Below are 24,606 nucleotides of genomic sequence, written 5' to 3'. Positions count from 1 at the left end.
CACCACACCGTAAACAGAGCATAATAGCACATTTTCCAGTACTTACAGATATCCTTGAGCTGGCTCTTACTCTGGCTACAAAGTCTTTTTCTTTCTCAGCAGCTTGCCTTTGCAGCCTCTGGAAATTTGTGAGCGCTGTGGTAAACTCCCCTACAAGACGATCCTTCTGTATTTTCTTTTGACGCTATGGGAGAAGAAGTTTTACCAAGCCAAATGAGATCAGGCTTTTCAAGACTCATCATTTCCAGACTACTCAATACTGAGGTGTACTTTTTTTTTTTTTTTTTTCCAAATAGGTATAACATAATACTGCCTACAAAACCACTTGCATGGACAAACCTTCCCTTTCCCCCGGGATTACATAACTCTGCCATAATTTTAAAGATTTAAAGAGGAAAACAATGTATTTAGTTCATTTAACAGCTGAAAATAAGAAATGAGCATGTCATATACAAGGCACTGCACACTGATACAGGGAAACCTGATGAGTAAAATTACTCTGTGGTTAAGTGTGAAACATCTTGATATTGCAAATTCTAAAATAAGCAAAGCAGAATGAATGGAGTAGTGCTGAAAAACAAGAAATGAGCAGTGAAAAAGCTCTCCACATGTATCTTACATAAACACTGGGAATGCATATTGAACTGCAACCAGAAGTGGGTGCACATTCCTTCCAAATCCTTAAAAACTGTTAAAAAAATAGCTACTCTAACTTTCAAGTCTCCTTTTTTTTTTTTTTTTTTTTTTTTTTTTTTTTTGAGGAAGATGCCAAGGAAGAAATGGCAATATCAGGTACACCAGAAAGCCTCGATTTTATTTCCCTAAATATATCCATTACACCAACTCTGTCTTCCAAATTTGTGAGAGGCCATAACTTGCCATTCATCAACCCAACATCTGTGTATTTCATTGAGTATTGTCTTTGATGAAAATGCTCACGATAAAAGGATTAAACAGCAAAATATCCTACTGCCAACTTTTCAGCAATAAGGCAAAAATAAAAAACATCTTTGCCTCAACCAGAGGTTATATACTAAGACCAAGTTCTAACTTTATTAGAAGTTCACAACTTAACAGGCAGAGCACATGTGGAACACAGCCTGCCACTTGAAATGAGTGTTTCAGGACAATACACTTTCCTAAGTGCTCCTTGCTAACAAGTCACAGACAAATTGTCCAAGTGACAATAAGCTGCATTCATATTTTCAGGGGTCCTATTGCTCTTTCCTTATTTAAGTCACGGCTTTCATTATTATAAGAAATCAAAGGAGGGGAGTTGAGAGCATGCTAATGACAACAGCTACTTTGCATGTAAGCTCTTGCCTGTATTTCATACAGATCTGGGAAAGAAGCAGGTCAGAGACTGCACAAATTTTTTCAGTAACAGCTCTTGTCCATTCCTCTTAAGAAAAGAAAAGCTTGTGGACAAGACAATAGCATACATGCTGATCTGAGTTACGCAGATCAGACTTATTCTGCACAAATTATTTGGACAGTGAGCAAACAGATCTGGTCATCTGCCACATGGTTAAGACAGGCAATAACTCCTGGCCACTAGAAGCACTCAGAGTGCCTGGTGAGTCAAACTCCGCAGCAACACTGCTACAGATTACTGAGTGCCTACATATTAGGCATATGTAGCTGAGATCACAGGCACAATGTACTGTCTTGAGTTTTGCCTTCTCAGTCAAACTCAATCCTGATATTTAAAAACATCTTTGAAACAAGTCTGGATTGCAGCAAAATATACTTGTGTAGTAATTGTCCCTGTCATGCAAATGTCCTGACTGACCAAACAGTGCTTAGAAATCCAGGTGCAGAGTACAAAAAATAGGCGTGCAGAACTGAAGTCACTCAAATACTCTACATGAGCCAACATGATAGTCAAACAAGCCACGTTCTTTGGTTTTATACCTGTTCACTTGTTGCAGGCAAAGATCCAAACTCTTTAATGTATTTGTCAGTTTCTTTGGCAAGCTGGTTCGTGTACTGCTGCTTCTGTTGCCTAAAATCAAATGCAAAGTTTCCATCAGAGACTGCTGGCTAATTTTGTTGAAGTTTCACCAGTTCTCAGAAACACAGTGGTATTAAACACTCACTGAAGTGCACGATGCCATCCTTCTACTGTTCTTCACTGCAAAAACATGACAACAGATCACCATGGATTCCAGATGATGTGGACACTAAAGGAATATTTCTCAGTGTGACAGCACAACTACTGACCTCTTCCACTTTTTTCTTTTTGAGATATTGTAATTGTTTCCCTAATGCACAGTGAATAAATAAAGATGCTTTTCCATCATCTTTTTCAGGCTACCAATAATTGGAAAAAAACTGCTATTATTTTGTTAAAGAGTTCAGAATAACTGTATAAGAGACCAAGCTTTTTCCTGTATGGAAAACATTGAGCCCGAATATAATTCCATGAACATAATCCATGATAGGCCAATTCCTGATAGTCATGGGGAAGCTTATCCAAAGAGATTTATATTCTCCCATGGTACAACAGCTGTGAACTTAGCAGGAAAGTTTAATTAATTGCTTAAAAACTTAATAACTTAAATTGTGTTTAAAAAAGACTTGTGCTCAGCAGCATTTCTATTTGCACTTTATGTTTCTTTTCATTTCTGCTACTACCACACACATCCATTATGACTTTCACTTTCACTTTTTTTCCTGAAGTAACTCAATTTTTTTTTTACCTGTTTTCACAGGCTGGAAAGCAGTTAGCAAGCAATCATCATAAATACTTGAAAGTAATCAAATAACTCTCCCTGACAACTGCAAACATGAAAGGAAGGGCAAAACGTTCAGACCAGTGAAAAGATCACAGCTGAAAACCTTAAGGAAATTTATCACATTAGCACCTTCATAAACAGACTAGAAATCACAAGTTTCTAGCCTTTTTAGTTTTGAATTTATGCTTAGATCTTGCCTGCTACTGCATAACTCTCATACATTGATCTTGATGTACTCCATTTCCAGCATGACATCCGCCTGGATGTGGATCATACCTGGCTATTGTGATGAGCCCCAAGCTCAGGTTATTGTGAAGCAAGCTGGCTGTTCACACAAGATGAATACAATGCCTTTGGCTCAATACTTATTTCCTACTACTACTCATTTTCATATTACTCCTACTGTGTGCAGCATTAGCCACAGTGAAGACTGACAACTTTCTCATCCACAGGGTTAACACAACACAATGTTTACTTGCATTTATGCGGATGAGTTTTATGTGGTAAAGGAGGCTAATTAAAAAAAAAAAAATCATACTGGTTCATCAGACTGTGCTGAGAAGTGGAGAGATGCTGATTGGCATGTTCATGAAAGTCCATCTTCAGGTGACTGAACTATAAAGCACAGCATCCATGTTTAAATCTTATTTCACATTGCTTTTTTTTTTTTTTTTTGTAATTTATTCTACAATATCATTACTTACTGTAGCTGTCACTATTAAAAAGACATTCTACTTTCTCCTCTGGTACTGTATCTCACAAAAAAAAAAAAACAAAAAAAAACCTCAATACATCCAATACATTATCTTGTGAAACTGATACAGTCAGATTTGAAGAGTGGGGTGAAGGGTTGAGGTAGTGCTTGTTATTTAAACAGCAATGTTGCTTTTTGGTCCTGTCTGTTTCCCTTTGCTGACATACAGCATAAGTTTTGTACATATATTGATACTGTAGGCAATGTATATGTGCATGCCACCTGACTAGTGCACAAAGAGTATTCAAAATTAATTAAGAATATAAAAAGGCACCTCGACATGTAGATTTCAAATATTTCCCTATACCTGCCTTTCTCAGTGAGGACAAGCACCTTGCCTAAGGAAAAAAACAAAAACAACCCACATCTGATCATCTTCCTGGAAACTGTCTGCTATGCAATGAAATTATTTTCATGTGAAATACTCACAGCTGTTGCCTCAACTCATGTGTGTCTTGTGGTGTTCCAAGCTGATTTAGTATTCTCTGTATTTCAGCAGCTGTTTGTGAAGAGGAAGAGAAAATTTAGTGGTGCACAGGCATTTCCAACATAAGTTTATGTTCTTTTGCTTGACAATTCTAAAACAAAAAGAGTTGACAGAATGATATTGAACACTTCTTTTTTTTTTTTTTAAATTTACCAAAAAGATTTCACTAAGACATTCCAGAACAATTTGTAAATGTTTTTGCCAACTCAAAGACAAGCCCAGGATTTTTCACAAAGCATGAGAATATATTCAAGTATCTAAGCAGAAACAGACAATTTAAAGGCTAGCATTTTAATGTAGTAAATATAAATTAGGTCTTTCTATTATAATACTGTAAATTAGAAGCACAATTATTGTCTGGTTTAATCATATTTTCTGCATGCCATTTTGAAAAGCCATATGAAGGCCTGATATGACACTATCACACAAAAATATTTAAGAACCAGGGCAACAACAAAGCTTTCATGGGCTTACCATACGTCAAAACACCAAAAATCAAATTATCTAGATTTAAATTTTAATTCTGAGGTCCTTGTTGTCAATATGTACACCCATTTTTAAAAGCAGAGAAACAAGCCACTTCAGGGTTGTAAAAGTATGTCATAAAATAATTTTGAAATGCAAAAAGCAACACTTCACCTAAGCTGCACGTTTGGGTTACTAAGTTGTCTGTCACATGAAAAAGCAAGGGGAAAAGTGGACAGATAATTCAGGACATGAACTTTGTCACACTACAGAACTAAAATTCTCTGTGTGCTCCATCTTGGCTCAACAGTCTCACATCTTTTAAAAATAAATGATATGTACACAAAATATTTTATTTTTGCTCAGCCTCAGGTAGGAGCCAACTGGTCTTCCTTGTACATGGTGTTCTGTGGTGCTTCCCAGGCAGACTGTACAACACTCAGACAGTAGAAAACATAACAGTATAACAATATGCAGGATTCTCATTCCACTGGCATACTATCCATTTTTCCAAATTCAGTTAAAATTACAGTAGAAGTCAGTGTTTAATAAAGACAAAAATACAAAGAATAGATACCATGGAAGAGCTCTGCAACAGAAAGAACTTCAGTTACAAGATGCAACTACTTAACATGCAGATAAAACTAGAATTCCCTAGAACATTTTTACTAATATGACTCTACTATTTGTATCAAGAGGTAACAGCCTTAAGATGTGCCAGAGGAAGTTCAGGTCGGATGTTAGGAAAAATATCCTCTCATAAAAAGAACAGGCTTCCTGGAGGTGTTCAAGAAAAGCAGATGTGGCATTCAGGCACACAGTTTAGTGGACACGGTGGTGATGGATTGGTGGTTGGTCTAGATCATTTTAGTGGTCTTTTCCAACCTCCATGATTATATGACTCTATGATAATAAGTCTCCAGTGAAATAGATATTAGATCTTCTACACTGCTTTACATAGTGTGGTGATCTTGATGACCGCTGCAGACAATTACTTCTTTGCACATTCATGTAATTAAGATATTTTAAAAAATGGAAGAAGTTAGTCCTTGAGTCTAACGTGAGATCAAAAATCAAGTATCTCAAGACAGAAGGCTTTGAGGGAATCATGAGCTGCTAAAAGTTTAGTTAGAAAAACAGCAACTGTAAATGGGTTTTGTGCAGCTTGTTCCTTATTCGAGTTGAAAAGTACCAAAACCTAAGTGAAAATTCTTCAATGCTTTCTGCAGTTGAAACCTAATGCCAAGCATCAGCTTTTCCCCAGGTGGAGGTCTGGTACTTGCAAGGGCCAAGAAGCTCTGTGCAGCATCCTGGACCTCAATGCTTGAATGCACAGCAGCTTGAACCCAGGCATGCACAAGCAGCCACAAGTACCCATAAATAGATACATTGGTTAGTTAATCTTTTTTTTTTTTTCCTCCAGTGTAATATATCATTTTAAAATAAAATGTGTCTTTCCGTTGTTATCTTTTGAATTCAGTGTTAAGTTTTAACATACATACAAAACTTCAGAATATTTTGCTTTCAGTTTTATTTGATCAAAGACACTCTTCCCGTCTGATTCAAGAGTGAAGGTGCTCATTTATTCTTTAAGTATTTTTACGAAGAGAAAAAATAAGCAATCTACAAGCACTGTTGAAACGCATTTTGCAGATAGAAAAGCTAGCATGCCTTACTGCCACCTAGAGACAGAGTTATTCAATTACAAATGAAGTGAAAATGGTTTGACCCACACTTGAAAAACTCTTGGAAACAAAGGCTATATTTAAAGTATTTTCATACCAGCTTATTTAGATACTTATCCTACTCCTAAAACTGAACACAGATAAACAACTGAGGGGAAATTAAAGCCAGCATAGCATAGCTGGACACTACATCATTCTATGTAGAGGGAAATTCATCCCAGTTCAAGAGTATTCTGTGCAAAATTAAAACACATCACGATGTCTGTAAGCAGCATAGAACAACAAAGTGTTAGCAGGCTTTGAAATCTGATGGGAAAAACAAAATAAGGAAAATATGTAACCATATATTTCTCAAGGACTGAACTGGCACCAATTCTTCTGGAGTCCTTCAATTTGGCATTTTCTTCCTTAACTGTTCACAATAAAGATAACTGGAAAAAGGAGATCTTTTCTGTAGTTCTTTATTCATATAAACTACACAGGGCACTAAGAAAATGAAACACTTATTACTTACATAAGGTAATAGAAAAAGAGGAATGGTAAAAGTAAACTTTGCCAATAGTTTTCAGCAGCAATTCTAATGCCATCTTCATAAAAAAGGCAAATGTCTTGTAGAAGCACTAAGCAAGTTAGTAGGAACAGGCATACAGAATATAACAAAGCAAAGAAACTGATCTTGCAAAATTTACAGTATGTATCCATAGGTCTACAAGTTAAAAGAAGTTCATCCTTTGTACTCCTTCACATTAATAAAAACACGTGATTGCATACACAGGCTTAAATATACTAATGTATTTCCTATATATTCAGAGATCCTTTTTATTGCAGATTCTTTACTGTTGCTTCTACTCAAAGACATTTCATTTAAAACTATAATTATGAAACTACATAAAATGCAGACATTTATCCAGACTCATGAACTTACACAGATGTATTGCTAAAAATACAACTTAGAATAGGTTTTAAGACAGTACCACCTGAAGAAGGTAAAGTGTCTTGTTCCTTCAGACACACACACAGACCTTAAGAGAATTTGATTTAAGCAAAAACTTCTCAGATAAAAGTTAACATCCTTCCCTTCCCCAACAGAAAAGCACGATGACCACAGCTCCACTTCTTGGATTCACAGAATCATTAAGATTGAAAAAGACCTCTAAGATCATCAAGTCCAATCAACCATCCCCATCATGCCCACCAAACCATGTCCCCATTAGAGCTTGTGACTTAAGGGCAGAAAATACAAATCTCTGTTTGAAGTTGGTCCCTTTTCCCCCTTTTCAAGCAGCTGGAGGAAGGCGCACTGCTCCAGTCCATGATCTATGCCATCCTGAGCTCCCTGAGAGTTAGAAACATCTCTGCTCTCTCCCTCCATAGCACCAGCTGGGAAGCACATGATGGCCAGTTTTGGCACTGAAGAGGGAGAGTAAAACTGGTGGAAACCTGGGAATACTTTTTGTAAGGCAGAGGCCCCTACATTCTCAACTTCACTGCTGATCACAGCATTTATAATGTTCCCCGTTTCACCAACCTTCTATCTCATGCAGGGAATTAAGGCTAGCAAATCAATGCATTGCCGCTTGTTAGATGCCTCGCCAATTTATCAGCAATGACACTCAAGTGTCCCAGAGAGCTGAAAGAACAGGCCTAAATCATAAAGCCATAAACACACTGATAATCATCAGAAGTCAAAGATCACAACACAGTTTTGACTGGTTCCTAGGTGACCTCATCCCTTAAGGTTTTCCTTTCCTCTCTTCCTGATTCTTCCAGCTTCCCACACCTTGTAGCAATGACAAGGGACTATGAAAACAGGAGTAGCATTGCTGCCAGAGGTCCTCTCTGCTCTTCTGTGCATTACCAATCCCACAACAGAGCCTGAACAGATCTTGTGCATGATTTTAAGCACTTTCAGTGCGAAGTCTGACACTAGCTCAGGCTCCATGGGCATGCAGAAGTAGTTGCTGGACTTTGCTCCAGTGCTGCAGAAGTATACACACTGTGTGTGCACAGATATTTTTCAGTCCTCAGAAGTACACTAGCTGCTCAGGCCATCTCTGCAGTGGAGGTCAAAGTAGATGTTTGCGTATAATGACAACCAAGGGTTCTTTCCAAGCTTACACCACCACCACAGGAGCAGCACCTTGTCAGTTACTCTATCCAGATGTTTTCTTCAAGCAGGTACCATCTCGCATGCCAAAGAATTTTCCTTATTCCACCTCAGAAAGAGTATTAGAAAGAAGCAATACCATACTGGGAAGACTTTCATTACTTTCTGCAGCATTCCTAATCTGTACCACATAATATGTAACTATCAGCTGTTGAAAGCTATTTGGCTGCTCTCTGAGCAGTCACGTGCACGAGAACAGGTCAGACATGGTTAATGATGAGCTAGAGAAACAATTTAGAGCTAACCTGAATACCTATGGAGAGAATTAGTTAAGAGCCAGCTTGTGTTTGCTTTTACTATCCCAAACGGGGGATCCATTTAGATGCTCTAAGTAAAGGGAGAAAAAAAAAAAAAAAAAAAAAAGACAAATCCTACAATGCTGCCTAATATAAAAGGGCCACATTTTCACTACAAGAGTTATAGGAGTAGTGAGATTTACAGTGGAAATATTTAAAGAAAAATAAAAGTAAGGGTATTTAAGAAACATGCTCCTGGCAGATCTGCAATATACAATATTTATTTCACATATAAAAACATATTTGAAATATTGGATCACATGCTTCCTGGAGTAGGTCATCTACCTTCTCTGGAAGGGCTCAGACATGTCCAAATACCACATTCATTCTTAGCATGATAAAAGGGAAACTGAGAATGGTCTTGATTCAGAACACTGACCCGTAACTCCAGCTACAAGAGAGATGCATTCCCAACTTACTATTGGCCAACTTCCTATATCAATCTCCCTTCAGCTTTATGTTATTCAGTTTAACATTTATAAAACCAAACCTTAAAACCCGGCCCCGGCCATCTTCAGCTCATTGCAGCTTCACAGCTGAAGAGTGAGGTGAATCAATCCACACAGCCCAAACTGTTCTTAAAAAGAGGCCACAACACAGAAGTATGAAATTCAGGAAAAAGTATTTATTCAGCGCTGCTTATTGCCTCCTTGCAGCCTGGAACTCTCTTCTATTCAGGTCACACAAGATGGCATTATAGCCATGGAGCAACAATTTCCTTCTGTAGTGCAGTCCAAGCCAGAACAATTATATCACCCTATTTCATAGAGTTGCTGTCAAACGCTTCCACAGGAAATGCATGGGCGTGCATGGAAAAAGCACCAGCACCAAGCAACAAACAGGAGGTACCATACTACAAAGAGGACAGCAACCAGACAAGCCAGACAAGCAAGTACAGTGAACTCAGTATTGCACAATAGCAACACCTGAGACTCATCACAGAAGAGGGAGTACAGTTCCAGCCAGCAACTACAGCTGCTCATCACTTTGCTGCAATGGTGAGGGGTCATCCACCCCATCACTGTGTTTTGCTGAAAAAGAGGCAGACATGGTCTCAGTCACTGCATAAGGTTTTCAATCAGTATTCTAGCTTCAGAGCCTAAACAGAATAAATAGAACCAGCAAAGAATTCCTCTGTACACACCAAAAAAAAAAAAAAAAAAAAAAAAAGCCTGTTCCACACAAGGCTTCAACTCAGCTACAGCTTCATTTGGCAAATAAGCACCATATGGAATAGCAGCACACTTACCTTTCAGCACACTTTGTCACAGACTTTATGCACATTGCCATAGGTTGGGTAACTACAAAGAAATCACCTGCTGCTTTCAGGTGAGTCAAGAAACAGCACATCTAGTTACAGACTGTGCAGATGCAATTAGACCCAGAGTCTCTTCAGAGCAGGTTATTGGAATAGAAGACTTTTTTGTAAAAATGACACCAGTGCAGTCCATTTAGTTTTTGTCTGGGGACAACAGATCTCCTCAATTTATTAAAATTCCATTCAGTGTGTCTTCTTTCTGTGCTTTTGACTGATGCTGCACAAGACATTCCTGGACTAACACTGTATGAAAGCTTACATTCAACAACGTAGCACAGTGGCAATAAAATCAGCATATCAAGAGTTTTCTGTACAAGCTTAAGTACCTCTTTAAAACTATCAGTAGAGTTCACATTCACTAAAGATTTTAAACAAATCATAACACTGATGTGCCATAAACCTTGCTATCCTTGCTTTAACAAGAGTAATAGTTCACCAGAACAAATAAACCACCAGCCAAAGTTGTTCCAATCTAATAAAAAGCAACCCCACCCCTCCCAAGAGGGTACCCAACTGCCATTTTCTACCCAGAGTCCAGTGATTTGGTTCCAGATGATTAAAAAAATAAGTGCAATACATCAGTGTAGAAGAACTTGATTGGTACAAAAAGCAGGAAAACTAAGTCTCATACCCTTTTTCGTTGGGTTTTATTAAAGCTTCTTACATTTCTTAATGGAATCATGCCTGCAAGTAACCAGAAAGAAATACAGGTAGCAATATCTGGAGTTGAGGATCTGCCTTCAGTTTTTTCAGTTCAACTGTAATCATTTTATGCTAGTGTACTACCATTTCTAGTGGCTCATACAAAGAAACTGTCAAGTGGGATTGAAGTACTGCTTGTTCTTCTAGTGTGGATAGAGGACATCAAATGCATGTTAAGTGCACAATAATTGATCATGTGATCAATTGTTACAGCTAGCTGAGGAGAAGTCACTAAGCCACTTTGTGTTCATATCCTAAGTTCTCCCTGGCAGCTCCCTGAAACCCAAAGTCAGAACATTTATCTAAAGAACAACTCTTGTTTTGTAAGCAGTGCGTGATTCTTTAGAGCACAATAGCTGCACAAACACCATAAACCCAACCCACCCAAGCAAAGAAATTTTGTTCATTATGAGGTGAGGCCAGTGACACAGGAAGCTTACTCAGGCAAAGACATTCAACATCACTGACTGGTCAACACAAGAAAGTAGCCATCACTCAGGGATACACTTGCTGTCAACCACTGACCTGGGCTTATTTGAAGTTTCTATGGGAGAGTAGCATACTGCATGTGAGCTTTAAGTATGTGATAGAGGGCTTCCTGGATAATCAAACTGCCATGCATTATCCTGTTTTCCTGACTACAAGGAGGATAATCCAACAGAATGAACAAGGTACTTTAACTACCTTAGAGAGACTCTTAAAATTAACTCTAGACATGGGAAGGAGCATGATAATCCCTGTAGAAGAAAGACATGGAACTGCTAGAGCAGGCCCAGAGGACAGCCACAAAGATAATCAGAGGGTTGGAGTACCTTCCCTACCTAGAAAGGCTGAGAGAGCTGAGCTTGTTCAGCTAGAAGAGAAGGCTCTGGGGAGACAGCACCACAGACTGTCAGTATATAAAGGGGACTCATGAGAAAGACTTTTTACCAGGGCGTGTAGGGTCAGGATGAGGGACAACGATTTTAAAGTGGAAGAGGGTAGATTTAGGTTGGATATAAGGAAAATATTTTTCTACCATGAGATGAGACAGGGAACAAGGTTTTGTCCAGAAAAATTGTGAATTCCTGGAAATGTTCACATCCGGGTAGGATGGGGCTTTGAGCAATCCAACCTAATGAAGGACATCCCTATCCACAGACTAGATAAACTTTGAAGTCCCTTTCAACTCAAGCTCTTCAGTGATTCAAGTTCTTCTGGCAGAACTCTGACCAGATCCCTTCTCATCTTCGCTGCAAACGCAGGTTGTTCTGCAAAAATTGTCTTGTCTGGATGAGACCATATATATGTTCCACCACTGAAATAAACAGTTGTTCAGACAAAATTGTAAATGTCTCCACTGGTCGTCAGGGTATTTGCAATTGCACAGTGGTTTTATAATTATTACTTAAATTTCTAACAATATCATTGTTACAGTCTCATCAAGCTCTACTTGCTTTAAAACCACACCTGTACAAAACCACACTTGAAACAGAAACAAAATAGATTCTGTTTTCATACAGGGCGTGACTTTAACACCTCAGTGATCCCACTTACCATTCTACCATCATTACTTGGCAATCTCTAGTCTTCTAAAGAAGAATCACACAAACCTGTTAGAGATACAAACATGGCAGCAGATGCATTTATTTTCTCAAAAATGTTTCAGATCATAAAGGGCACTTACGAGAAGTCTAGTATCCCTCAAGGCTCAATTTATGTTTATGATTTTCTACAGTTACAAAAATTGAAAGGAAATGTCATATGATAGATGTAAATCAGCTCTGATTTTAACAACATTCAGTGAAGATATCAGCTTACAGAATGCTTGGGATTCAACAGAAATTGGACGAACTTGCTGTCACAGGAGAGGTATCACATGACAGAAGAATCACAGAAGTGATCTCTGCTGGTTGAAGTTGACCTTCAGGGAACACATTCTTTATGAATAGATGTCTGTGCTACCTTAACAAACAGAAAATAAGGAGTTGGCAGAAAGCAGTGGTCCTTATAAGAAAGTCTCTGTTAAAGCCAGACAGGCTTTTCCTAGTAATATGCAGATTTTGCCTACTGAATTATCATTACATATTTTTAAAATAATCTTCTTGCAGAGAAGGAGCACGTGCTCCTCCAGCTAGGCTGACTTTCAGTGTCCACAAACAAGTCAAATACACTATCACTGACCTTGCCAGAAGTAAGCAAGGGTAAATTATGACATTGTACTGAATTTGCAGCCATAACTGGGCAAAAGCTTACCACATTACCTTTATAAATTGGGGGAACTGGGGAGGGAGAGAGGGACAGTGGAGGAATATAAATGCCTCAGATGAATCATAGTGCGTTCTGTAACTGCACGATTACAGTTTGTAAACCAGAAGACCCCTCAAACACTAAAACTGGGCATGCTTTATCAACACCAGACTTTGTTCTGTATTCTCTATCAAAATGCATATTGCTATACTGCCTCTCAACCAATACCTCCTAAATCCACGCTTCAGATGTCAGTGGAGATGCAGTAATTATCTGTGTAGCTTGCACTCTTGCTCTTCTTAGAGGATTACATAGACTTTGGTAGCTCAGTGCAAAAACAAACAAAAGGAATAAGGAGCAAAAGGAAACAAGGCTATGACCCCCACGCAGGAGAAAGACTTGAAAAGAACATGGGGATAGGAATAAAAAAAACAAAAACACAACAAAAACACAGGGAACTTAATCTTGCACAGTTCCTGTCACAGATTCACAAGTCAAATGTTTCCAGCTGAGTAGAGGGGACATGACCTCCATTCTGTTCCCTGTTGGGTACCACCTTTCAAACAAACCGTTTTCCCTCATCTTGATACACACAAAGTACTAATTCTTTAAAATACAGAAACCTGACAGATTTCCAATAATTCTTCATCCTCATCTTTGTGTTTGCACTAAGACTGAAATTAACATATTCTAAAGCTTTTAAATTAGGCTTTTTGTTTTACTTATTTTACTCTAACCTTTCCATTTTCTGGATTTTCTCTTGTACAATTCACTGCATGCTCCTTAAACAAAAATAAATAAATAAAATCACAATGTGCACCCAATGCTCTCATCCTACATGGCATTCCCTAGCACGGTAAAAGACATGCCTGGCAGAAAAATTTCTAAGGAGACAGGCCTTTGTTTGCCATTAAGAAATATTTTTTGTTAGCCCATCTGATATCTGTGTATTGCTCTTTCCTTGCCTATCTAGATGAAGTAAATAAGTGACCAAAGGAAGTATTTGAGAGTAATGCTTTCCTTCAGGATGCAACAAGTTATAGCAGCTTTCATTATGCTACCATAACACTAGTGAGTGTGTGACCTATGAAACCAAGTTCTGGGACTACTGCTCCTTTGACAAATACTGATAAAAATAACTTGATAACAGGTTCTCCATCTGCAAAATCCAGACATGTTGGAGCTCTATAGACCGTGTCATTTTTTATATACCATTCTCCAAGTTCCTTTCCTTCATATTCAGAAAGTTTAGGACAGAGCTCAATGACCTATAAATTTATATTTCAAAAATCCCACACAAGGTGTGTAATCTAAGTTTTCTAATCAGATATAAGACTGGCCTGGAATGAAAGTGATATTCACTTAGGACCAGATTCCAGACAGAGGGACTTTCAAGTCTGAACCATAAATTGTGCTCTAGTAACACAGCAATTTAGCAGCTATCTAAGCAGTGCCAAAGTGCACTACATGCTTGTTTGTTCGTTTAAATCTGACATTTCCCTAGCTGTTCACAGTTCTGTTTCTCTCCCCAGATAACACAGATTCAAGATCAAAACAGCAGAACATGGCATGCAGGCATGTGAGTATGCCCAGTGCAGCTGACAACACTGATGCTTAACACAGAACACTACAGCTCATTTAGGCACAGTGGTTCATGCCCCTCAGGTTTCATACTGCTGCTCATTGAAAAGTCACGCGAACTCTGAAAACATGAGGAATAAACAGGTCTAAGAGCCCAATTCTGACTCCCCTACTTAAAGACTGCTACTCAGCACTGGATATCAAGTAGGGCTTTGATTTTTGCAATCCCAGTGCCACAATGTTGCAGTTTCAATAAAAGAATAAATGCTCCAGACTAGCTCCCAAAATCTCAGCTCATAGGTAACTTCAACAGGCAAAATATCTCTTCAGGCCAGGGAAAGTAGGCTCCACTCACCAGATAATATTAAAATTGCTCATTTCTATAGAAGTACGGGAAATGAAAAATAGAACAAGAATACTTGTTTTTAAAGAACAGCTGAATTATTTTTTTCTATTCCCCACAAAACAGTCTAGACTTTGGGATCCCTAACACATCTAATGTGCGTTCCTGGCTTAAATTTCCAAGAGACCTTATATCTTTGAGATCTTAAAAATAACCTATCCAACACTCTCTTCCCTCCAAAACTCTGCCAGTCTATTACTATTACAGATGGCACTGACTGCTCCAGTTTACCAGGGGTTCGTTCAAGGCAGAATGGATCTACAACTCTTAACATGCCTTCAGCTGCACGGCTGGATCAACAGACAAAATCTGTTCTTTAAGAGAGTGCTAAGCCATCTCAGCTGTTACCTGATATAAATGGTGCTTTCTATTAACACAGAACAGCTCAAAACAAAACCAATACTCTCTGGAAGTGATTGCATTACTGGTCTGCTTAACCAGCGCAGAACTTTGTTAGGCAATAGCAGTGGATTAAAGAACAGGAAAGAAGTAAGGATCACGAGTACTAACATAAAAGCAGCATCATGTGGGTGGCATTATAAAAAGCATACATGAAATATCAAGCATTTCACCTTGCGTATATATGGCATTTAAAACCACTTCACAAGGAACCAAATCAAATTTATTACTTTTGGCAGGGCTACATAATTCAGCTTTGAAGTTGAAAAGTACAACAGTAAACATTTTAATTCCAAGCAATTTTGCTTCCTATAAAAATTCTGTATCATGAAATCTAATTCAGGAAGTTAATCTGTATTCTTCCACAAGTTAAAGGCATAGCTTCTAGCTGGAAGAACCAGCTTCCTTTCAACTAATCTGTATCTCATCTATATCTGTGTAGAACTATTCAGCTTGCATGTTAACAGAAGAATGAATTAGTTTCGAGGGACTTCCCATAACATACCAGTAATCTGAAACAAAATTCTCTCCCGCTTCATTAATCTCATTCTGAAAACCAGAGAATCTCCACAACTTCAGGCACTGGGATAATGGAGGTAATTCAAACACATTGCTCCATCTCACAAATACTAAGAACTCCTGTACAAAAGTGCAAAAATGAAGCCAACAGCTTGGAAGCAAGAGTGTGGATTCAGGGTCAAGATTCCAATTTCTCTGTCCCTCCCCCTCTAAGCAAGATCATAAAGGCATGTAATAGGCACCTACTTAGCAGGTGAGTAGCTCTGTGGCTCCCTAAGCATGCAGGCTTCTCCCCATCTGACCTGGAAGTTCCTATGGTTTGTAACCTTCCAACAAAAAAAAAAAAAAAAAAAAAAATAGCTCCTGAGCATGGGAACAAAGTAGCTAGAAAGTGACCAAGCACTTAGAGAGGTCTATCCAGGAAACATGCTCAGCACACTCACAGAACCCAGGTTCTGTTCAGAAGAGTGGACCAAACAATAACAGAGTGGTTAAAATTCTGTAGGATCTAGAGGAAAAAAAGGGTGGAATCCAGTTGTGCACCTAATGGTTCCTAAAAAATCATGTGGTAGGACTTTTTGAACCCTGATTTGGTTTTGAAGCCATGCAGCAGTGTAGATAACTTATCTGGACTCAGGACTTGCAGAAGCACCTCTCTGTTGCTCACTTAGCCACCTAAATTTCAAAAAGGAGGAATGATCTGCAGGTAACCACTGTTACAGGTCATCTTCTAACTACACCTTGCCAGCTTTCTTTTAGTAAGTCATACTCATCACAAGGAGAAAGGAAACACGGTAGAAGCAAGAAAGTAGATGAAAGAGGCAGGATGAGACTACAGACTTACTGAGCACAAGAAGGTTAATTATGTTCAGTGACAGTGCTCACAATGCTCTGGTTTCAACTACTGATTTCACTTTATCGTTTTACCTAACAGCAGAAACTTACATCTCAGTGTCTGCCAGAGGCTGTCAGCCTGGCTGTTGATGGGCAGCTCCCTTACGATGAAAAGGATTCTTTGCATGATTTGAGAAATCAATTTATATTTGCTATTCGTATAAAATAAACCTATGAAAATATAATGGAAAATGGAGAGAAGGGAAAACAACTGAGAAGCCTTAACTGCCCAAACTTACCTCTAACTTGAACACCTCATATAGCTAAAATATCAGGTGGAATGAATCTAAGCACGGGTATATTAACACTTGCATGATCTTATTTACATATTTAGTATGTACTTCCAAGGGCAAGCTGCATGGCCACAACTTCTACCCCTGATAAGCAATGAAAGCTCCAGCAAATATTTGATGCAATCCTTGCTCAGCAAACACCCTAACCCACAATCTTAAGGTGCCACATAACTGACCAGGACAAAATTGGCTTATTCCCAGCGGCCATCTTACTAACTAACCATTCATTCTGTGAATACAGCGTGATACTGCACTTCTCCCAGACACATCACACTTAACCACACATCTGAAGGACTCAATCTGCTGCATGGTATGCCACAAAACTGTCAAGTGGGCAGGTGAGTTCAAAGAGTGAATTACCATGAATGAATCTGCAAAACTGACCCAGAACACAAAGCACGGACACTGAAGTTTTTATATTAACACGCATAAATTTAACTTACAGCATTGTGTGATCTTCTGGATGTTAGAAGTTATGCGCTGAGCTAGTTGATTAGGATCCACCAAGCTGGCACTGTATGACATGGCTGGGTAGATTTGCTGTCAAAGTCATCCACGATGGGAATGGTCTCCACCTATTAAGGACACCTAACCCCCCCCCAAAAAAAAAAAAACAAACAGAATTATGGCCTGGTCATTGGGTTACAGAAGTCTTCATCATCATAAAGAAAAATATACAAGAAAAGATTCTAAAAACCCTTCACATACTACTGTTTACTCTCTTCTACAACAGAGTATTTCAAAGAAACATTCAAGTACTAGGAAAGTATTAAACACACAATAATTCATTATTAGGTTTATTAATAAGTATAGGTTAAAATCTGCAATTACACAACAGCAGCTACATCACAGAAACTACTACCTTTGTCAAAATTCTAATATTTTCTGCAGTAAAAAAAAAAAAGGTATGCATTCTCACTACAGAAAGTGTTGAACATTTATTCTGTGACTGCCAAATCCTCTAATGAATTACGCCCACAACCAATTGTATGGTTATTTCCACACCATGTATCACTTATATCACCAATAGAACCTGCAATATTAAACTGCTGGGAAAAACAGTGACACTTTCTCACAGGGCATCAGAATGAATGAGGCACCTTATGTCTTCCGAATACCAACGATTTTTAATTGCAGTTTCAACTGAATTCTATTAACTGTCATTTTACACTGCTTCAGCTGCTATGTTTCTAAATATAAATTCATTTCTCTACAACTTAGGTATACAAATGCATTTGTAGATGTGTTTTATTTTTTCTTTTGCACCTAGAACTATCATATCCTATTTTAAAAGGTCAAAATCGCCAAAATTCAGTAACACAAGCATGCTCACAAATGCACTTGCTCTGAAAGAACACATATAATCATACAGTATACAGTAACTACTGGAAATGTCCCAGTTTACTTTCCATCATCACAGAGCAACTTCCAATCCAAGTTCAAAGATATCCAAACTAACATGACATAGCTATGGGTACATGTGCAAATGAAAACTGGCAACGCATCTGTTGTGCAGTAAGAATGCAGACAAACCGAGTATAGGTGCATCCAACCCAACGCCACGATTTCCATGCTTAGTTTTATCTCATCCTTTCCAATCCCCTGCACTTCACATTAAAGGGTTCAATGTTTTAACTTCACCAGTTCCCCCCATTTCCACTGTTTGACCCAAAATGTGCAATGTTCTCTTTTTCTAGACTACCAGCTTCTCAGTAAGAGATACAGCTAAAACAGTTTTTTAGAGTCAGCCAACTGACTTGCCAATTGTGATACCAGCTGTCCAGTCAAACTCAAGCCCTTATTATTTACTTTTGAAAGTAAAACTAATTCAGAACTCTTGGTGCCAAATATTACTTTCTTCTACCTCTAGAATGGCATGTATTAATACACTGAAGCCAATACCCTGACTATTTTACAGCAGGATAGTTCTCACCTCACTTTCAGGGAGAGCAGCTGAACACTAAAGAAAATTCAAATCTTTCAGTGTTCACAGTTTCAAGCAGAGCTGCCATGAGATTGTAATGGTCAGAGCTACAAAACATCCCAAAACTCCACCAAAGCTACTACTACAGAGTGCATCACCTACACCAGACTGCTACAACAAAAACAAAACTCTCCATGACTTTGAGAAGATTGCTGCACCAGGGTTTCAAATCCTGTTTGGAGGCACCAGGTCTTGAAGCATCCCCCAGTAAATAAACAATCTGATGGCAGATGAGGAGAGACATATTTGCATTCTTCTGCTTGCTTCACAATCACTGGCAGGTCATTCTGCCTCTCTGCAATATACTTCCTATCTTAGTCTGTTGCGCATGCAGATGCAAGTTATTTTGGGTCACATATGAAATCCTGAAGTCAGACAGCTTAAATCCACTTGTCTGGACCAAGGTTAGCAAAACAATCCTTGATCTCTCTGGAAAGTCTAGGCAATATTGCATTGAACTGGTATTTTCAAGGTAAAATTTACACTGAGTAAATGGCTCCACAGCTTAGCACACTGACAAAAGAAGTTGTACCATTTTAGTGGGAAATATAATCATATGCATAAAATGAAAAGATTTCAGTTTAAAAAACAGAAAAATATTCAAAACTGTTGACACTGCTTTTTCCTTTCAGACGTTATTTCTAAACATGTCAGTATCATGCTAACTGGAATGCCAGCACTGGCTAAAAATACTTTTTAGTTAAATATTATATTTAATGTTAGAAGTTAAACATTAAAATGCAGTTGCTGAGCGGAAGAGCCAGCAAGAAACCAATCATCTCAGGTAAAAGACTGCAGAACTGAAACAGTTCTTCACAGCTGCTTTTTCCCTTCGTATTTGTATTCACTCACAGCTGCACATAACACATTTTTCAAGCATTTAAGTGTTGACAAAAGCAAAGTGCTTGACTTTCTTGTTGTCCTGGAACTTAATACAGCTGACTTTCAGACATCTTTGAAGTGCAGTGCAACTTGTTTAATGAGGAAGCTGCCTCAAATGTACTGGCTGTATAATACACAAAACTTTGAGCTTTTCAACTTTCTAGCTACATAGCTGGGCAGCCAAACATAACAGATAATGAGAAGATGTTCAGATGATAAAATTGCAAAGTTCACAATATACTCTAGCACATGTGGTCTTCTCTAATGAGTTAACCTCACCCTATCAACAGAAGGCAAGAGGAGAATAATTTCAGCTGTAATTATATCACACTGCAGAGTGCTGGGTCTAGGACACGCTCGTAACTAAAGGCACAACAGTCAGCACTGCTGCAGAAATCATTTAGTCCCCATTCTAAGAACAACCCCAAAACAATAAAAGCTGATGCGATTCATGAGCATTTCCTAAATCGAACTTTTTATTTGGAAAGTTTTCAGCTTCTAGACATCACCAAACAGTTTCCATTTTAGACATACAACTTGGCAGGTGCCAAGAAAATCTTTCTAAGGGTGTAACTGTGTACACAGTTAAAATGCTAACTTTTTTTTTTCCATTTCTGAAGTTGCTTCTTTGGGAAGTTCACTTGGTTGTTTAAAGAATTAAAGTGAAATGAAGAGGAAGGGGTGTGGTTTTGGCAAGGAACAACATACTTCTTTTAATTAGAATTTACAAAGTCATAGCATAGCAATGTAAATTCATAGCTGCCTTATCCCATACAAATTCTTCCATCAGCTATGATATTCCAGAGCACATCAATAACACAATTTGGTGCAGGTTAAGTTCCTAGTCTCTGACTAGTCCAGGTAACAGACTGGAAAGAGGAGTAAGCAGTCAGACATCAGCTTGCATCAATTCCCAATCACAGAGCAGCCCAAAGAAAAGGAAATTTTTGTATCTGAAACAAACAAAAAACCAACCCAGCCTCTCCAACAACAATAAAACACACACACACACACACACACACACACACAAAACCCCCACCAAAACGGGAAGTATGAGTTTCTTCCTCATTCTAGTTAAATCAGCTCTGGTGTCTAAAGAGAATGAACACTCTAGATGTGCACCCTTCACTTGTCAGCCTGGAGTCACACTTGCCCTCTGAAAATCCATACTGCTGCACCTTGGGAAGCCAAAGAGAGCTCTGCTAAGAGCAAGGTCAGGCAATCAGCCACTGGGGAACAAAACAGACGTGCACCAAGCATTTCCTTCCAGCCAAAGCCACCAGGAGCATTCATTAAGACCCCACATTTCCATAGAAATTATCCCTTTTTAGTTCCACAATATTTAACTTCTCCATCATGCAACATTTCGGCATTACTGCCTGCATGACTTTTTAAAAGGGAACTAATGATGATATGCTGCAGTTTGAGGAAGTACATTTTGCATTCAAACCAGAACAGATCTGTTTGTAGTAGCACTCAGTTCTTCTCAAAGTTTCAGCCTGGTGCAAGCTTTTGATTTTAACTCTCATCTTCCGCTTGCCAACATGATCTGAGACTGAGAGCACACCTAGAGGTAACTTAGCTTGTCAAATTACTACAAAAGGTCCACCAAAGAACTGAGTCTATTGACAGGAGGGGAAAAAAAAAAGAATTAGAACACATAACATGGCATGAAGCAAGATCTCTCTGTACACACAGAAAATCTAAAGAACTCAAAAGATCAATATGTATTTTTCCTAACTTCTCTATTAATGAATTACTGCCCATCACAGTCACTCTGATACCCTAAGTAAATATAGAAGTTCAGCTTCAGCTTGCTTTCTTGCTTTCCTTCATCAGGCATGGAAAGAATTTGCTTTTCCCTTGGCTGTTTCCAGTACGGTTGCTGCTGACTGCAGAGGCCAGTTTCCGCTGACCAGACAAGGACATGGAACTCTACAACCAAGCAGCTCTCTGATGCCATCCTTGAAAGCTCCCTTGAGACAAAAAGATGAGATGTGACAAGCACAGCATAGCCACCATTATCTAACTACACTGCAGGTGCTTGTTGGTTACAGTTAACAAATATCTAATCCATTTGGTATTTTCTCGTTTAGATATTCTATGATTTTTCCTTCTCCTATAAAAACTGCCAATACACAACATTAAGACAAAGAACACTTAAGCAATAATTTTACTATTTAAGGAATAGTTACATGAATCCTCAGCTTTTAGTAAGTAAAAACTATATATTGCATTCCAGAGAAATGCTTGAAAATTTAAATCTGGTTGGAATTAGGATTTTGTTCCTTTAAATATCCAGAGACAAGTCACGTGGTTTTCTTGGACATGCTTTTTATTTATTTATTTATTTAAAACAACTTCAAAACAATTTCTAAATATGACTTCCTTTGTAATTCTACTCCCATTCCCCCCCAAAAAACATCAGCCAGCCACAATACTAACTATTGAAGATTCGTATCACAATGATTAGTAAGATTTCTGTGAGTTGACAATGCGCTGCCCACCTCATCTGCGTAGGTTCTGCCAACCAGCTTCTGAGTTGAGACAATGTGACACAGTGCTTTTACAAAGTGGTTCCAGCTCCCATTCTAAAGTAGCTCAAAACAAATCATCAGACATCAACTGTTGCTGACCTTAGCAGCAAGTAGTAAAATTAAACTTCAAGAAATCAAAGCTTCTGGAATAAGGGAGAGACTGCACACCATAAGGTAACTACTTCTCTGCTTCTGCACCAGAGGCATTATCACAACTGACTGATACAGGCAAGAATTAAATCTGCCACTGTTCTCTCCAGCAGGGATGGTGGAGGTAAGTTTTATTTGGATATATCCTTTCTCCCCCAGTTTAATTAAGGCCAAAACATATTAAGAATAACACCATACTTTCCACTTCTGTGCTTTACAGCTTCAGATGGGCTGCAACCTTGATCCGCAAAGGCACTCCATGGGCTTCCATAATACAGAAGCAACTATGGGGCATAATAAACATGCAAATAAAACAGCAACATGATTTCCTCCCTGCCTGTTTAAAAGAAATGAAAGTTAAACTATTCCGATTTTTTTTTTTCCCCAAATCTAGCTTCAGATAAAACTAAGCCTAAATCCAAAGAGGGAAGAAAGCAAGCAAAGTTTATTTTAATGCAGGAACACTAAAATAAAAGAGATCAAAAGGTAGTTTTCTATTCCACTCTGCCCAATTGGCCTTGCCTCATTAGTTGTGTTGAAGCGCATCAAAACTGAACTTACATCATGCAAAGACTAGATGATTTTTTAAGAAGAAATAAGAATTGTTAAGACAGTGTAACTGGTCAGTGTCAATTCCCTGGAAAAAATTTCCCAACAAAGATGCAACTTAAACGTAACATTCGCAGTTACTCATTAGAAGTGCTCAGTATGTAAAACTGAAGCATGGAAACATGAAATGTGATTAGGCCTAAAGGACAACCAATGGTGCCTCAGCACACACGGTTAACAAGGAATACACTTATTGCTACCCAACTCATTCTCACTGATAATTACATTAAGCGACAGAAGAATGTGCCTTTTGCGAGCCTAACAACACAAGTTCTCATGCCTTCACAAAGAGAATCATGCCTCCGAGGAAGAAACAGGAGATGAACATTGGGAACTGGCCCACCAGGATATGGCAATGACTAAATTACAGGTCTTAAATTTTCCAGAGCTTCTCTTTGGTGTAAGGCATCAAGATAAGTGTTACTCAATATTTTTGCACAGGGCTACAGAAGGTGCTTATTCCAAAGGAACAGAAATACAGCACCTCAACAGAGCTCCCAGCACTACTTTCCTCTAATTTTAAGAGATATCAACTTTTTTACGTTCCTCCTTCCTATTAACAGCATTCATGTGAAACCCCGGGCTCACAGCACGAGGCCTGCAGGGCAACACCGCTCCCAGCTTCTGCTTCGCCCGTTCCTCGGGGAAAGTCGGAACGCACGGGCACATCAGCTGTGCCATTAAGCACGCCCCGATTTTAGCGTTAAGCTTTGATGCAGACGCAGCGCCCCGCGTTTCACGCCTGGCAGAGCCGAACCCTCCACTTTCCCCACAGCTTCACCGAGCGCCCACTTCTCAGGCAGCAGCAAGTCACCCGACAGGAAAGGCAGCGATAACGCCGGGCCCCAAGCCCAGGCTCTATTTGCACAGGCGATTTGCAGCCTCCCTTCCCGCAGCCGGCACACCTTGCTCCCCTCACACCTCCAACACCACGAGCGCTCTGATGCAGCGCAGCTCAACTCCCTGCGCTCACACTGCACTTAAGCCGTCACGGCACACCGGCTCGAGGCCTCGGAGCAGCACGGCAGCGCCCGGCACAAAGCCAGGGAGATGTCACGGCGGAAGGGGCACGACCGGCCGCACCGCACCCTGCCACCCCGGGGCCGGCAGCCTCCACCTGACCGCGGGGCTCCCCGGGCAGCACCGCTCCCCCGGCACGGTTCACTCCACCTTCAGCCGCCCAGCTCAGCCCCAGGCCCAGGCGGCGGCCGGGAGCTCTCGCACAGCACCGAGGCCACACCGTGCCGCCCTCTGACAGCCCCTGCTCGGCCACCGCCCCGCCCGCCCCGTCGTCCGCCGGCCACCCGAGCGCGGAAGCGGGAAAGAAGCCGCCACCCCGATCCGCTCCCGCTGCCCTTACCCGGCTCCGGGGTACCTCCTGGCACCGGGCGCGGCGGCGGTGATGACAGCGAAGCCGGCTTCCAGAGGGAGGGCCACGGCCCGGCCGCCCGGCACCGCCCCGTCCTGTCATGGGGGCGGGGGCCGCGCCGTGACGGCGGAGGCGTGGGGAGGAG

At 39.7% G+C, this 24,606-nt stretch overlaps 1 protein-coding gene across 1 annotated transcript in view; it reads right to left on the bottom strand.

Moving 5' to 3' along the window:
* Window positions 1-24,606, bottom strand: part of STX7 (syntaxin 7) — a 32,041-nt gene extending 7,435 nt beyond the window's left edge. Inside the window, exons 1-5 of the mRNA XM_031610599.2 lie at window positions 24,453-24,606; window positions 17,374-17,518; window positions 3,922-3,991; window positions 1,915-2,005; window positions 47-184 (exon numbers count right to left, since the gene is read on the bottom strand). Coding sequence (XP_031466459.1) covers window positions 47-184; window positions 1,915-2,005; window positions 3,922-3,991; window positions 17,374-17,455 — 381 coding nt within the window. The 5' untranslated portion in view covers window positions 17,456-17,518; window positions 24,453-24,606. The remainder of the gene's footprint in view (window positions 1-46; window positions 185-1,914; window positions 2,006-3,921; window positions 3,992-17,373; window positions 17,519-24,452) is intronic.

This window comes from Phasianus colchicus, chromosome 2 (genome assembly GCF_987193195.1).
Source record: "Phasianus colchicus chromosome 2, bPhaCol1.hap1.1, whole genome shotgun sequence".
Taxonomy (NCBI): Eukaryota; Metazoa; Chordata; class Aves; order Galliformes; family Phasianidae; genus Phasianus; species Phasianus colchicus.
Note: the sequence above shows the minus strand (reverse complement) of the source record. Positions and strands in the feature narration are given on the sequence as shown.